This window comes from Limanda limanda, chromosome 14 (assembly GCF_963576545.1).
Source record: "Limanda limanda chromosome 14, fLimLim1.1, whole genome shotgun sequence".
Lineage (NCBI taxonomy): Eukaryota > Metazoa > Chordata > Actinopteri > Pleuronectiformes > Pleuronectidae > Limanda > Limanda limanda.
The window spans coordinates 935242-952311 of record NC_083649.1 but is presented as its reverse complement, the minus strand read 5'-3'; the positions used below and the strand labels follow the sequence as shown (position 1 = coordinate 952311).

At 42.3% G+C, this 17070-nt stretch overlaps 1 protein-coding gene, 1 long non-coding RNA gene and 1 pseudogene across 2 annotated transcripts; 2 read left to right on the top strand and 1 right to left on the bottom strand.

The window, feature by feature from the left end:
* Nucleotides 1-1405: 1405 nt before the first annotated feature.
* LOC133019924 (putative nuclease HARBI1) lies at nt 1406-2730 on the top strand (annotated as a pseudogene).
* A 382-nt stretch (nt 2731-3112) lies between these two features.
* LOC133019976 (uncharacterized) lies at nt 3113-3506 on the bottom strand. Its single transcript, XR_009682897.1, has 3 exons — nt 3429-3506; nt 3258-3316; nt 3113-3180 (listed from the first exon to the last, which is right to left on the bottom strand). It is a non-coding gene; the product is annotated as an uncharacterized LOC133019976 (long non-coding RNA).
* An 11917-nt stretch (nt 3507-15423) lies between these two features.
* Nucleotides 15424-16365, top strand: LOC133019712 (odorant receptor 131-2-like). Its single transcript, XM_061086271.1, has one exon. The coding sequence runs from the start codon at nt 15424-15426 to the stop codon at nt 16363-16365; it is 942 nt and encodes a 313-aa protein (XP_060942254.1).
* The last annotated feature ends 705 nt before the right edge of the window (nt 16366-17070 follow it).

The window sequence follows — 17070 nt, the reverse complement described above, 5'->3', positions numbered from 1 at the left end:
ACAGAACACAACAAAACAAAACAGCATAACATGATATGTTGTTCACCCCTACACCGTAGGAGTTGTAGCTATATTGTTGAAATATGAGATAAGAGGTTGCCATGTAGTATAAAATTTCTCAGTTGAACCTCGGAGTGAAAATTTGATTTTTTCTAATTTAAGCAATGACATTAGGTCAGTTTGCCAGGATTGTCAGAGAGGCGAATGCTAAAACATTTAATGTCTGCTTACTGAATTCTGAATAATTTGAGGGGACTCCAAAAATAGCAATGAGCGGGCAGGGAGTGAGCTACACCTAGAACCCCCGACATGATCTTGAAAAAACTCTTCCAGAACCCTGTTAGCTTCGAGCATGACCAGAAAGTATGGGCTAAGTCAGCTGGGACGAAGGCACATCTATTGCAAGCTTCACTACTGCCAGGGAAAATCTTAGCTAGTTTTGCTTTGCTGAAGTGCATTCTATGCAGTACTTTGAATTGTATTAAGTTAAGACGGGCACAGGATGAGGAGCTATTCACTCTCCCACCAAGGATCCTGGAGTTGGCTTCCTAGCTCTTTTTCCCATCCCTGTTTTGCTGTGATCTGTGGAGAGGGGTTAGCCTGGAGAATACCTTTATACAGCTTTGATATCATTTTTGTCCAAGTTTCTGGTTTGTCAAGAATTTTAGGTAAATCTGCCGGTAAATGTGGAAATGTCCTGCAATAATCTTTAATAAAACTGCGAACCTGGAGGTAACAAAAGAAGTTGGTCCGGGGCAAGTCATACTTATGGGACAGACTCTCAAAGTCAACAAACGTACCATTTAAAAACAGCTCTCGGTATGATATGATACCTTTCTCCTTCCAAAGTGTAAATGCGGAGTCAAGTCTAGATGGTAAAAAAATATGATTATTGCATAACGGACCTAGGAGGGCAAGATTGTATAGCTTGAGATGTTTGCGAAACTGTGTCCATATTTTCAAAGTTGACAAGATGACAGGATTTGAGGTATAATTTGAAACTGAGAGTGGCAAAGGGGAGCAGGTCAGAGCCACGAGTGAAGAGGTGTGGCAGGAGAGGGACTCCATTTTACACCAGTCCAACTAACTCTCGTACCACCAGCTGAGTATCTTTTGTATATTTGCTGCCCAGTAATATAACATAAAGTTAGGTAAACCCAGCCCACCTTCCTGCCCTGAGGCCTGTTTCAGGTAGCTGGTTTTGAGGCAACCCCGAGTTTGTTCGCTCTGAGTTAGTGGAAACTCTGGGTTTTCCGTTTCAGGTAGCAGGTTCAGCGCAACCGAGAGTTAGTTGCTGCGGCAACATACGCCGTGGACCTAACCTGCTCGGGAGGTGGTTAGACCTACTCTGAGTTTGTTGTCTATAAGGCTGAAGGCAGCTCTCAGACAGAAGGAAGTGTTAGAAATGGCATGTCCTTTTCTACGAGAGCCCGTGGACGTAGAGGCAGGATCCTCAGAAGGAATCTCCGTGAGGAACGATTATTAAGACCCCGGTTGGATATACTTTCTTTTCCTGATAATTTTCTTCACGAGCGCTATCGTTTTTCAGCGCAATCTATCATTTATTTAGACCACCTTCTCAGCCCCCATGTTAACTGTCAAACGCACCGGGGGCATGCTTTAAGTTCAATACAAATTATTTGTGTGGCACTCCGTTTTTTTGCAAACGGCAGCTTTCTTTACAAGGTCGGTGACGCCGAGCACATTTCAAAGGCAACCGTGTGTCGGTCTGTCAGGAATGTGCCTTTGGCACTGAAACGTTGTCTTTACACGTTTGTGATGTTTCCAAGTCACCGACCTATACGAACAATCAAGGAAGAGTTCTACAGAATTGCAGGTAACAGTAGCAACAATGTAGCCTATTTGTTTCTTGGAACGTTTTAATGTAATAAATAATGTGCACAATTTAATTAAATTAATTAATTTGTAATGTTCTAGATTTTCCGGGTGTCATCGGGTGCATCGATGGAACTCATATTCCTATTAAAGCTCCTTCAGTGAATGAAGGAGACTATGTTAATAGGAAGTCCTTCCACAGCATCAATGTGCAGGTACAGGTGAAGGCCTAGACCTTCAGCATTTTAAATTAAAGATACTTAACAAAACAGCCTCTGTATCTAATTATACTCCTCTGCAATTTGAAGGTTGTATGTGATGCCAGAAATATCATCACCCAAGTGGAGGCAAAGTGGCCGGGGTCTGTGCATGACGCACGCATATTTCGGGAGTCTAATCTGAGCACTCGCTTTGCCCGTGGTGAGTTAAGCCTATATTTGAGGGATTTAGAATCCATATTTGTTCAGATGATTAATATTTCACCTGTATCGTAGGAGAGTTCGACGGTCATGTTTTAGGTGACAGAGGGTACCCCTGCCAGCCTTGCCTTCTGACCCCGTATGCCGATCCCGTGCCAGGACCACAGCAGCGCTACAACCTGGCGCATATGAGGACGAGAGCCAGGGTCGAAAACACGTTCGGGATCCTGAAGGCAAGATTCCAGTGCCTCCAAATGCTGCGAGTCACACCAGAAAGGGCATGTGACATAATAATTGCATGTGTGGTTCTACACAACATCGCGATTTTGAGAGGGGAAAATTGCCCACCTGCATTTGCAGATGAGCAGCACATAAACCCAAACCATGCCATGGATCCACAGGACGGAAGGGTGGTTAGAGAAAGACTCTGCCAAAATCATTTTGTTTGAGTTTTCTATGTAGTTAAATGTATTTTATTATTTCCTAAATGTTTTCTTTGGCATTCTTTCGCCTTCCTGTATGATAGTAAACTCGTGTGACAGACCCAGCCTCTGGTAGGGGGTGACACTGTTCAACAAAATAACTTGTCCCACCACAGCCCGTGTTCTAATAAAGACAATCTACTTTTTATGAGGATTTCTTTATTTCCTGAAAGCACAAAAAAAAAAGGTCATTCATATTGGGTATGTTTTTGGAGCAGGAAACAGTATCCCAGTTTGTACAGAGGTAAGCTGTGAAGTAGAGCTAGAAGTGGATGGCCTCTCATTGAATTCGATTTCATCCTGTTTGAGAGAAAGAAGATGTCAGTTTTAAACTGTACAACGCTATCATCAACTTTTAGATGTTAATTTTTAAAGGTGTTAACCTCAATAGGCCTTTCCTCTTCCCTGTCAAATGCTGCAGACAATGTTTCTCCATCATCTTCCTGTAATGACATTAACAGTTGTGTTCAGCAATTATCAAGACATTATTAATAATCTGTGGAAGGTGAAGAATTGTTACAATTGCATGGAGGTTGGTGAGGGCATCTGGTTCCAGTAGGGCGATGACGCCATCAGTAACTGGAAGAAGATGATTAGACAGTGAAATTATTACTTGAGCCAGAATATTGCCCCATCTAATTTGCAACGCGCTGGGTTGCATGTACATATTTAATTATTTTGAATAACCAACCTCTGATAAAGGCACTTCTATCCTGGGGGGTGGGGGGATCAGAGGAGCTCCCTCCAGGGATGCCCTCAGCCACAGGACGCATACTTTGTAGGCTGAGGGCCATCTCCTCAGCCTCTGTGAGGGCTGCAGGTGGTGGACCCCTCCAGTCTTCCGGGCCACTGCTTTTTTTCGATTTGCTAACATGGAGGAAAATGTTACCCTAATATTCAGTAAGCGCTATTTTGAAGACACATATATATGTATATACACATACATACATACATACATACATACATACATACATACATACATACATACATACATACATACATACATACATACATACATACATACATACATACATACATACATACATACATACATACATACATACATACATACATATAATGCATTTTGCCTAGGAGTAGCCTTCTAATATATCTAAATCCTATTAAATATTGGCAGTGTTGGGGTGGCTGAGAAATGTACTACTTACATTTACTGCTTAAATATAGACCCATCACATGTTGAATATAGCTGTTAAATTAGGTAGAGCAGGCAAAACAGCACAATTGATTTGATTTCAATTAAACATTAGTTTACCTGTTTGAACTATATTTTTGTACTTCATTTTAATTTGCTGCCAAGTCCTCTTGGGGCAACTCGGGTTGTTCCTGTGTAAATTGACACACACACACACACACACACACAATTTACATATTGAATAAGTGGAAGATATTAAACTTTCCTCTTATTTTATTTTACTATTTTATTTTACTCACGCATTGACTTGTTCGGCTATTTCCTGCCAAGCTCGCTCTCGCTGCCGCGGCGGTATTACTTTTTTTGGTGAAAATGGGTACCTGCTCGGCATATGCGTGCATTAATATTTCCAATTCCGTGGGTGAAAAGTAACTGGATCTACGTTTTTGGTCCATGTTTGATCATGTTATCAGAGATCCATTGATGATGGCTCTTTATAGTCAACAGGCACGCCCCCAACCCAGCGTGAACACACTCAGAGTTGATTAAGCCAACGCTGATCACCTGTTCTGAAACCGAAAACCCAGAGTTGCTTTTCAACCCTGAACTCTGAGTCAACCAACTCAGAGCGCAGGATTAAACTCAGAGTATGTTAAACCAGCTACCTGAAACAGGCCTCTGCTGTCTGTAGGGTGCTTTTATTAGTCCTGGCAACCCTGCCCGCCCACACAAATGAAAGAATAGCTTGATCAAGTTTTTAAAAAAATGTTTTTGTCAGGAAGAGAGGTAAACATTGGAAAAAAAACAAAAATATCGGCAGGATATTCATCTTTATGCATTGCACTCTCCCTGCTAATGATAGCGGCAACTTGGACCACTTCTGTAGGTCAGTTTTGACTTTATTTACCAATTTGTCAATGTTATTTTTATGCAGTCCCTTAAAAGAGTGGGTGATGTTGATCCCTAGATATTGAAAACTTTCTGGAGAGATATTAAAAGGAATTTGTCCCTGCGTGAGTGTTTTGGCTTTGAAGTTAATTGGGAAACAGACAGTTTTTTGGACGTTGATTTTGTAACCTGAAAATGCACCAAAATCTTCTAGTGTCTGTATTAAATTTTTGGCACATGAAACAGGGTCTGTTATGTAAATGAATAGGTCATCTGCTTACAGGGAGACACGGTGCACAATGTTTCCCCGTTTAACACCTTGCAGGTGTGCGGAAGATCTCAACCGGATGGCTAGCGGCTCAATAGCAAGAGCAAAAAGTAACGGCGACAGCGGGCAGCCTTGACGGGTACCACGGGACAAGGGAAAATATGATGAGTACTGTCTATTAGTGTTAACCTGGGCAAGGGGTAATTTATAAACAAGGCGTGTCCATGCAATAAAGTTTTCTCCGAATCCAAATTTTCCTAGTACCTTAAATAAGTACCCCCATTCCACCCTGTCAGGCTTTTTCAGCGTCCAATGAGAGCACTATTTCAGGCTTTATTTCATTGGACGGGGAAGAGATAATATTTAATAGCCGTCTGACATTTGAGGATAACTGACGAGCTCTGATGAAGCCAGTTTGGTCCTCAGAGATTATTGAAGGGAGACATGTTCCCTATCTTTTTGCTAACATTTTTGCTAGTATTTTCACGTCCACATTTAAAAGTGATATTGGTCGATAGGAACTACATTCAGCAGGGTTCTTATCCTTCTTAAGAATAACGGAAATAGTCGCCTCTGTTAAAGTTTTTGGTAAAGAACCTATAGACAGGGAATGGTTAAACATGTCTAGTAATAACGGGGCTAGTTGAGTGGAGAATGTTTTGTAAAATTCAGATGGCAGCCCGTCAGGCCCTGGTGTTTTAGAATTATTCATTTGTCTAATGCTGCTAAGTATTTCCTCTATAGTTATTGGCTGATTTAGTGATAACCGTGTTGCTGTATCTATAGTGGGTATTTCTAGGCTATCAAAAAAATTATTCATGTTCAAGTCCGTTGGAGGGGGCTCAGAAGTGTATAGATTGGAGTAAAATAATTTGAAAGCTGCATTGATCTCCGGAGGAGATGTTGTAAGACCATTTGAGTGAGTGTTGATTTGGGGGATGTGTCGTGATGCTGCTTGAGGTTTGAACTGCAGAGCCTGCAGCCGGCTAGCCTTGTCGCCATACTCATACCACCTGCCTTTAGATCTTAGTATATTATATTCTGCCTTTCCCGTCGAAGAGAGATCAAACTGAGTTTGGAGGTTAACTTTTCGTTGGTACAGCTCTGGGGTGGGATTTATTGCATATTGCCTATCACATTCGGATAATTTATCCATTACGTCAGTTTGGGTTTTTTTGCGCAGCTTATTAGAATGAGAGGAATAAGAAACTATTTGTCCTCTGATTGTAGGTTTGAGGCTTTCCCAAAGTAGCGATGAGCTAACCTCTTCAGAGCGGTTAAAACATAGAAAGTTTTCAATAGCTTCTTTCATGGAAGAGCAAAAAGCATCACTGGACAGCAGCGATGTATTGAGTCTCCATTGTGGAGTTCCTGCCGAAGGGGAGTCAAATCTGAAATCTAGTAAGACCGGAGAGTGGTCTGATATGACTATCGCTGAGTATTCAATAGCACGTACAGATGGTAATAGTACTTTATCAATAAAAAAATAATCTATCCTCGAGTAGACATGGTGCACGTGAGAATAAAAGGAATAGACTCTAGTATCTTTATGTAAGGATCACCAGGGGTCACAGCTTCCATAATCTCCCATGAAAGATTGCAGTGTTGTCGCCATTTTTGATAAACTGGTCACTCTAGGGCTTGAGCGATCTAGCTGAGTGTTCATTACACAATTTAGGTCTCCTCCTAAAATCAAATAGTGCGTATCCATATTAGGAAGTGAAGATAAAAGTGTTGCCATGAACTGACTGTCATCAAAATTAGGAGCGTAGACACATACTAATATAACAGGTAGGTGAAACAGTCTGCCCGAGACCATGATAAAGCGTCTATTAGAGTCAGGTACTATACTTTCTGGTATGAACTGAATCTTTTTTGAAATTAAAATAGCTGCTCCTCTGGCCTTTGAGTCAAAAACTGAGTGAAATACCTGTCCTACCCACGGTCGTCGGAGCCTTATATGATCATTTATCTTGAGGTGGGTTTCTTGGAGGAAGACGATGTCAGCGCTGAGGAGTTTAAGATGTTGAAAGACTTTTGTTCTCTTAACAGGGCCATTTAATCCTCTCACATTCCATGAAATGAATTTAACTTGAATCTTATTTGTCTTATTAGAAGTAGTCTCTTCACTCATATATAGGCCTGCCAAATGACACTTGAGAGAAATGTAACCAAATAAAAAGAAGTATATGAAGCAGGCTGTACTCAAAACCCTGGGTATTCACGACATTTGTATCCCAAGAGTAAGACCAACTTGCCCCCCCATGTTCCCCAACCAAATAGAAACGCTCAGCAGCATTAGCATAGTCTGCTGGTGTTTCCAAAGCCTATGCTCGTCCTTCGATTGAAGCGAGCCGCAGGTCTACAAAACAATTGCACTTCCAACAATGGAGTAGAGTGTGTCCCTGCATCTAACATAAAAAGCAGCTGGTATTTGCTCCCAATATTGAAACCATACATGACACGTGCAAACTGTAATGAAACATCATGTGAAGTTAAACTTCACTCTAAATTTACCCAAATTTACTCAAACTATACTTAAACACAACAGTCTCCTTTAACTTAATGCAAAGCATTGACAGTCAGTCAGATTAATTATGTGAGCTCAGCGCCAGCTATCACCCAACCTGTTTAACGTTTGTGTATTCAAACCTTTCAGCTGGCATCTGTTAAGCTTCCCCCCTGGTTGGAGAGCTCCCTTTAGCCGTTTCATAGAACCCTTCTGCCGCTGCTGGAGTATCGAAGAGATGTTTGCTGCCGTTGACAGTGATGCAAAGACGAGCCGGGTAGCGCAGGGAGAAAACGATTCCAGCAGCGTAAAGCTTAGCTTTAATGTCCCTGAATGTCGCTCGTTGCTTGGCCAGATTCGCACTCATGTCGGGGAAAAACAAGATCTTGTTACCGTTGAACTTGATGTCATCCCTCTGCAACCTTGCCCAGCGGAGCACACGTTCCTTGTCCTGATGCCGGAGGAATCTGACCAGGATGGCTCGGGGACGCTGTCCCGCCGCGGGCTTCGGGATGGGTGTGCGGTGCACCCTGTCCAGCTCTGGTGGTTTAGGGAAGATGTCCTTTCCGACAGCTGTCTGCAGAAGCCGTGACATGAATTCCACCGGTGAGCCTCCCTCCAGCCCCTCGGGCAAGCCGACGATTCTCAGGTTTTGCCCTCTGCAGCGATTCTCGAGGTCCTCTGTTTTGGATGCCAGCGCCGCGTTAGCTTTCTCCAGCTGACCGACTCTTGTAGTTAGCTCCGCTAGCTCGTCACTGTGGGCGGTTAGCGTGTGCTCAATGGTTGTTATCTTTTGGCCGTGGCAGTTCAGTACAGTGCTGATGGTTTCAAGCGACGTCCGTATAGGCATGAGGGATGTCTCCAGCGACGCGGAGAGGTCCTTTTTTAGTTCGAGTCCTCCACGTTAGCCATTGTTGCTACCTGAGCTGGAGAGGAGGCTTCTTGTACCTCTTGCTTCTTCCTCGGCATCGCTTATCAGCCAACTCGATTCAGAAAATAGGCGTATTAACGTTTTGACTGATTAAAAATGTGAAAATGAGGGTAAACGTTTAGATAGTGCACATAAGTTGGAAGAAATGCGGAAGCTGTCCCACAGCGTGACCTCTCTCAACATCGCTCAACCCGGAAGTCGTTTGGTCAACAGTTCTCATATTAATCATATAATTATGTTTTCACACTGAGGGAAGTGGAGGGACTTGACTAAACTGTTGTGGAGATTATCACCTTGAATATTACAAATGAGGTCGAAAGACATTTGATCTATTTGTAAAATGTTTTATTTCTTTCAGTACTTTTATTCAAAGTGACTTACAATATGTGCATTTAACCATCAGGGTACAAACCCAGAGCCCAGTTCATCAGTTCTGTGTGAACTCTGTGGTGCTTCCACCTGCTGGACACAGAATCAACTGTATGAACCAGTCTTTGCTAGAACACACACAACACACAACATCTGTGGTGCTTCATACTAGTGTTGTCACGATACCAAAATTATGACTTCGATACAATACCTGCCAAAATATCACGATACTCGATACTTTCGATACGATACAACAAATACAATACAATACCACAAAAACTATACGATACCACAAAAACTATACGATACCACAAATACGATATGATACTGGTATATTTATCTATGATAGTATTAAATAAAACATCTGTAAGGTTCCCTTTTTTACCAGCTTGTTCCTGCCCAGCTTTTGGAACACTTAACAAATGGCATTCATATTAGTATGAGCCTACAGCAAGATATTAATGAAAACTACATGGTGACATCATTGCATTGATTATACACGGCGATGCAGGCCTATTGTCCGTATCTGACTATATCAATACATCGTTATTTCCAAAAGTATGAGTTACATAATTTTACAGATGTGTGTTTGAAGTGAAAAAAAAGTAAAAACATGCCACCTGAGCGAGTGAGTGGGGGTGGGGCTCCGGGGCCTGTGTGTGTGTGTGCGCACTGCCTGGGCGCGCGCGCGCTCGCAAACGCACACTCACACACCCCCGCTCCTGTTTTTTTCATGCTGGTCTGATACGATGCTGACTTGACAAATGAACGTGACGTTCCCGTTCAACATATGAACACTGTACTGGGAGCCACTGCAGACGGGCCGAGGAGCCGTGCGCTGAGACTCCCCCCCACCCCTGGCTAGTTCTCGCATCCCGCCCCCCCCTCCGGTTCTCGCGCTCCACCTGTCATGTCTCCGCTCGGTCGCGCCACACAGTTTGAGAGAGAATCACTTTCAACAAGCCGAGGACGGTCGGCTCGGCCATGTCTCCCTGAGATCACTCGCTGTGAGTGACGGCTGCCTGTTGCATGTGTGCGAGCTGGGTAGCCCCGCCCCTCGCAGTCAATGCATGCGGGCAGCGGGACAGGGAGCGGAGCAGAGAGTGCGCTCTGACTGCTGCTATTTTAATAAAGTACCGGTACTAAAAATATGCTAAACCGTATCGTTTTTAACGTAAGGGTACCACGGTACCTTTCTAGTACCGGTACACCGTGCAACACTACTTCATACACAACACACAACATCTGTGGTGCTTCATACACAACACACAACATCTGTGGTGCTTCATACACAACACAAAACATTTTTTAACAGTGAGTTTCTTCTTCACATTAGATGAAGCACTGCAGCACCTGATGTCCTCAGCAGCAACATGGTGGAGATCTGCAGCTTCAGGCTGGTCAACATGAGGACGACCTGCACCAGCTTCATGTTTTCCTCCCTTAACTAAAGAAGGCCTGCACCTGTTTAGAGTTGGCTCATTGCTAAGTGTCATGGATAATGGAGTTAATTTCTATATTCATTATGGTTGGTTAACACTTATTAGAACAATGTTTATCTTTTGCTTTCTGATTTGATAAACTTTAGATAAGAACACAGTGTTTTTCTTCTTTGCCATAAGAGACAGAACAGCACAGCTGTGTCCTTCAGGCTCGCCCGTCCCTAATAAAATGATAGGAAACATAAAAGTATGCCATTATTGTCTAGGAAGTGTTAATTATGAACAAAGTTTGTATCCTTATTTTCTGTGGATATTCAACTACTGATTTTGAATATGCTTTAGGATTAAACTGTGCACTACCAAGACAATGAATGTACAGTATGGAGTTCTTCCACGTTAAAAGTATTGCATATATTATTTAATACATTATGTATTATGTGCAATTCTTTGCTTTTATTGTTTGTAAGTAATGAAGACATGTCTGTACCTGGAGTCAGTGTTGAAGTGATGACTCAGTGTTCAGTCTGGTTGGATTCCAGTTGTGTCTCATGTTGGACATCCTAGAGGAACGTTCAACACAAATACACAGATATGTAAAGCCATACATGTGCCATGTTAGCTCCTTAACAGACTTTGACATGGTAAAAATAAAAGTTTATTACTTAAAAATTCATCAGATTATAATCATTTCAGTTTAGGAAATAGGTTGTGGACATCAGCCTCAGGTTCTCTATGTGAATGTCTATTCTAGTAAAGGTACACTTCCTATAATTGATTTATATGTGACAAAAAAGTACATTATTCTGCATATCCACTTATTTAACACAATAATTCAGTAACGTCTGCCTAAGATTAACGATGTAAAAACTGATTGAAAGCTTTAAATACTAGTTAGCGCAAGTTAACAGTTAGGACCAGGTCACCTGTGCCGACTTGTTTTGAAGGAGGAACAGATGGAGCGCTGTGATTGGTTGGTAGTCTTGCTGGTCGCCGCCATATTGTTATAAGGAAAAAGCCTTGAAGTTGTTGAAAGTTGAGTTAGCTTTAGAGCTAGCTCGCTTTTATGATCAGATTGTTTTGTTCATTTTTTTTCTGAAGACGTCATTTAACAGAAAAATTGAATAACAGTAGATACATTTGTCATCTACATATTTAACATCTGCAGTTGTCAGTTTATTAGGAACACCTAGTTTAAACTAAGTGAGCACACATCCTCCTGCAGGAAGGCTTCATGAACCGGTTGTGGTTCAATGTGAAGTTACTGAACTCTGCTGCTCTGGTGATGGAACTTCACAAAACACTGAACCACAGCCGGTTCATCACCTCCCTGGTTTCATTGCTATTTACAGCACGTTGTGTTGTGAGTTGTTTTCTTCATTCTTCATTTGTTTGTTGAGCTCTCAACAAACATCAGTTGTTTATTCTTCTTTTACAAAGTACACAAATACACGTTTTCTGTAGTGACTGAGGTACAAAGTACAAACAGTAGCAGCAAGTTAAGTCAAGTGCTCCGGTTAGTTCCATAACTTTGGTTATGTTAGCTAATGTTAGCTAAGACCCAGCTACACTGGCAGCTTCATCCAGAGTAGGAGCTAATGGACCTTTAGTAAATGAACCAGAGAATCGTTTGCTTCCTTTATGAAATCTTTAGTCAGTAGTGATATTGACGTGGTTTGTCCTTGTTGGTATCTCCATCTACTTTCTTTGGCCCTGATCCCGATTCAACTATCTACCAATCCCTTAACTCTATTTACCTAACTGTTGATGAAGGATTAGCTTTCTACGTTCAGTACAAATTATGTTCCATTAGTTTGTTCCAAGTAGTGGAACCACTTTAATGCTAATAATCTTAAATTGTTAATCTGATTCATGTTGTTGTCTGGTATCGAGCAGGTCGTCCATGAATCAGAACGTTTTATCATAATTATTATAATAATAATACATTTTATTTGTAGAGTGCTTCAAGAAAGTCAAAGACACTTTACACAAAGTTCAGTAGAGAATCTAAAGTCTCTGCTCATTAAGGGACAAGTTTCCTCAGCTCACAGGTTGTCATGTTGTTTGTCAGCTGTAAACACTCAGGGGTGTCACACAGAGAAATCCCTTGTAGACCTTTCCCCAGATATCTCATTTAGACACATTAAATATTCAAAACCTCATTCTTTCAGTAACTATTGACATGATTAATGATTCCTCTGGGTAATCATCAGAGGGGATCGAAGTGGAACAAGCACAAACAAAGTCTTCAGCAAACAGAGAAAACTTAACTTCAGTCTTCAAGGTCTGAATCCAAAACTTGTAAATCTGAGACGTTTCAAGAATCCTGGGAGAGTGAGTTCCCTGTGCTCTGGCTTTTTCCAGAACAATGGAACCTGTTGCACTGTGAGACTGAGTTCCTTGGCTTTCTCAAGAACAAAGAAACATGTGCTTTCAGGCTTTTGACTGCACATATAGGCCCAAGAGAAGGCCTGTGTTTTCACAAGAACCATGTCCCAACTGTGGGAAGCCGGTTGCGGGGGGGAGCTTGTATGTTTTAACTCTCATTATCAACTATTTTGGAAATCTGTCCATCTTTTAAAGACATTGAGATCATCACGTCTGGATCATTGCAACTTTCTTTTTAACTTACAACAACAAAGCTGTCTGGAGCTCAGCTGCTTCCACGTGAACCAAGAGTCGGGATCACATCGTTTGAGCGTCTTTACACGGACGCCTCAAAGCGTCTCTCTTCCTTCAGCGTGTGACCGTTCAGTGTCCGACTCAGCAGCTTGCATCAGGAGATCCTCCGTGGAGCCGGTTCTCTGTCTCAGACCAGGCAGAGAACTCAGGGGGACAGTTTGCAGTTGAGGCCTGAGACTCTGGATGGATCTGTTGTCGTAGATCAGGTCGGAGGACAAAGTCATTTTCTGTCTTCAGAAAAAGTATAAATATTTACTTTTAATTATAATGATTTTGCAATGTTTTTTATTGCTTGAAATGCTCCGTAAATAGATATAATTATAATTATTCACAGCGTCACATACTGTCCTTCTCTTATTCCTTTCTTGTGCAATAATGGTTAGGAGTGATACCATGAGATGGTCTGCATTTCTGCATTCAATAAATGTGGTTATCAAAATAAAATATAAAACATTAATATTTAAAATATGAATATTAAATTATAACTTTAGTTTGTTAAAGTTCTCTCGGGGCACCACCCTTCACAGAAGGGAAAAGATAGCCAATTTATTGATTAAGATCAGTCTCATTTAGATCTAGTTCAATTAGAAATCTCATATTTACTATCAAAGATTATATAATGAACTGTGAAGGTTTATAGAGTTCTTGACAGTGTAGATGTTGGCACAATCCACTTATGCAACATTAATGAAAGAAACTTTGTGAAAGAAAAACATTTATTATGAATATAATACAGTGTAAAACACAAATTACTAACAGAGTACGAACTAAAACAAAAGTGTTTATGTGAGTGTGTGTTTGTGTGAATAAGGGGCTCTCAAAATGGTGGTTAACAAAGAGAGTAACACATTCCTGTGGGCTCCTAAGATGGTAGCCCCCCCCCTTCTTCTGGAGTGGGGACGTAGATAAGTAGGAAGAGATATGCGATGTCTGTGTAAATGCTAATTAGAGACTGAAAGGGTCAGAAAGACCCTGTGAAGAGCGTATCTAAGATTTAACTTTCATTTAACTTGTAACCACAATAACACAACACATATCAAACTTATACACACCACACAGAATCAAATAAACAGTCTTGCTTAGTCTAGTATCATTATCAAGCCCAGTATGTTACCAGTCGTTAGAAAGGGAGAAAGTTGCTGTGCAGTTGCAGTCCTGTGACGTCACCGGTTTGGTCAGAAGGTTGAAGTCCTCGCGGTGCTGTTGAGCTGTGCAGTTCAGTTGCTTATTGAATCTTAGTTCTTACCTGCAGGACATTGAGTCGCTGCTAGGAGTTTGGAAAAAGCTTGAGATGCGTGGAGGTTTCCTTGAAGAGATGAGTTGGAAACTGCACCTCTGATGCTCCGGTTGTTGGGTGGGAAGAGAAGAGTTGCTGGAGCAGCCCGGCCCTCTACTAGGCGATGCAGGAGAAGAGGCTGGTCACCTGCTGTCCTTGGAGGGTCGGCGGAAAGAGGAAGAATTGGGGCAGACCTTGGTCTTATATAGGCCCGGTGACCTCAAGGGTCATGGGCCAGAGTGACCAAAAGGAGGTCAGCATTGTGACTTTTCACACCTATGTGTGAAGTTGCTGAAACAATAAAAAACCTGTTGCCCCCTGGGAGACTGAGTTCCTTGGTTTTTCAGAACAATAGAACCTGTGGCATCTTGGGAGATTGAGTTCACTCCAGAACATGTGGCATGCTTGTTTCAAGCTTTGACCACACATGTAGGCTGAAAGGGGAGCCTCGTGTTTCCCAACACCTTTAACCGCTTATGAGAGTTTGCTGGGAAAAGAAAACATTTTGCAAAAATTATCAAAAATTCGATGGTTGAATGTGTTTAAATTCAAACTGATATGGACGCTGCAGGAATTCAGAAAAATGCAGATGTCATATTCAGATCACTGTGACAGTTTTCAACTTGCAAGTTCCTTCTGAAAGCTTCAGGTCTCCCAGGAGGGATCAAAGGAAACAGGGGAAAGGGAAACAAACGTAAAATATTACAAAGTGAAATGAGTTTGTACAAAGCAATAACAGTGACAAGCCATTTAATCATAAATAATAATGATATTCATATTTATAATATTAATATTAATAATGAAAGTAATTTTTAATATTATTATCATTATAATATTCCCACAGCGTCTTTAGTTGTGTGCAGTCCTGTTTACGAGCACTTGCAGCGTGGTCACATGTCAGAGTCATGTGACGTCCTGTGCAGCTGATATACAGACGATGGGAACATGTTGCCTCAGCAGAGCTGCTCACACACACACACACACTGACCTGCTAATGATCTGCAAAGGGAAATGTGAATGCTTTTGGGTTTTGGATGCAACTCGACGAGCCTCTTTGTGTTTTTTCCACTGTTCTCAGAATACAGGGGACAGATGAAGAGATTCATTGTACTGTTGTTTTCCAACTGCATCAACAGGCTCTAGCTGTTCATGTGGTAAATGCTTCTCTGAGATGTCACGTACAGCTCAAACCAACACTACTACTGGTGATGCGTTGCTGCACAGAGTGATGCTGGGCACTGTGACCTCTGTGCCCTGCTGCATCTTCCTCTTCATTAATGTCACCATGTTGTTCACCCTGAGGAGCAAAGCAGTGTTTCGTGAGTCCTCTCGTTACATCCTCCTGTTCAACCTCCTGGTGGCCGACACCATGCACATGACAGTGGGCCAGATTATGTTCATTTTGTCTGTCTGTAGAACACGGCTGTCGTATCCTGTGTGTGGTCTTCTGGTCATGCTCGCTATTTTCACAAATGAAGTCTCCCCTCTCACTCTGGTGGTGATGTCTCTGGAGAGATATGTAGCTGTGTGCCAGCCGCTGCGACACGCTACCATCATCACCATCACAAACACAGCACTGGCCATCATGGTGGTTTGGGCCATTAGTTCACTGAACATCCTCGTCCACGTTCTGCTGCTGTTAGATTTCCCTTTTGAAGACCTGGACACTCTGCAGATGAAAGAATTTTGTGGAACCCATGTCATGTTGATCGGGCCGATGTCTGATGATTATGACAGAGCTTTCACTTGTCTTGTGTTTGTATCAGCAGCTGCAGTGATCATATCCACCTACATCGGTGTGATGGTGGCAGCCAGGTCAGCGTCTACAGACAAAGCTTCAGCTCGTAAAGCTCGTAACACCCTGCTGCTGCATCTGGTGCAGCTGGGCCTCATCCTCTTATCAACTATACACAACTCTGTCGTTGGATCCATTGCAAGGATTGTGACAAGGCCAATACTTCTGATCATCCTAAATACTTTATATGTGCTCGTCATCATGCTCCCCAGATGTCTGAGTTCTCTCATCTATGGGCTCAGAGATAAGACCATCAGGCCTGTGCTCTTGTACCATCTGTGCTGTCGACTGAAACTCAAAGCTGGGGTCTCACCCTGACACATGTATTGACTTGTTAAACTCATGCTGCTTGTAAAATGCCAACATTTCCAGCATTTGACTTTAATGTAAAGTTCAGGCCAAAAGTCTGAGTCTCATCAGTTTGTCTCTTTTTCTTTAGTGAATAGAATCCTGTCAAAATTATGATTGTTTCAATCAGATCCGGCTACAGCGACCTGTCATTGAAAGGTGTTTATGGAAGTGGAAGTGTTGAACATTGAGGGGAGGTGAAGGTTAAACATCCGTCTGTTTCCCACCCGAGTCCGTCGGGACCCGTTGGGACCTGACAGGACGGAGCGGTTGAGATGATATCGGCGTCAGGTTGGTTCAGACCCGCTGGCTGGGCTGCTGGATGTTTTGACTGTAACTGGGGGAAACATCAGGCTCAGGTTTCTCTCTGGCTCAGTCGGGTTCAGACAGAAAAGGGTCCCGAGCTGATCACAGGCCTCAGATGGTACAGAGAAGGAGAAAAGGTGTGCACCAGACTGAATACGAGTAGGAAGAGACGAGTGCAGGAGGAGAAAAGCTGAACGAGGATGAAGGGAGGTGGGATGTGATGAGAGAGGAAGAAGAATGGAGAGAGGGGAGAAAAAAGGCTGAGTCAGACGGTTGTATTGTGGAGGTGTGGTTCAGATATGACCCTGATCCTAAGTTCACTAGTTCACTTCATTAGGCATTAACATTTCAAAAGGATAGGATTCAAGT

Excerpts from the sequence above, each read along its gene's own strand:
- LOC133019712 (XM_061086271.1), top strand. The coding sequence starts at position 15,424 with ATGTCACGTACAGCTCAAACCAACACTACTACTGGTGATGCGTTGCTG.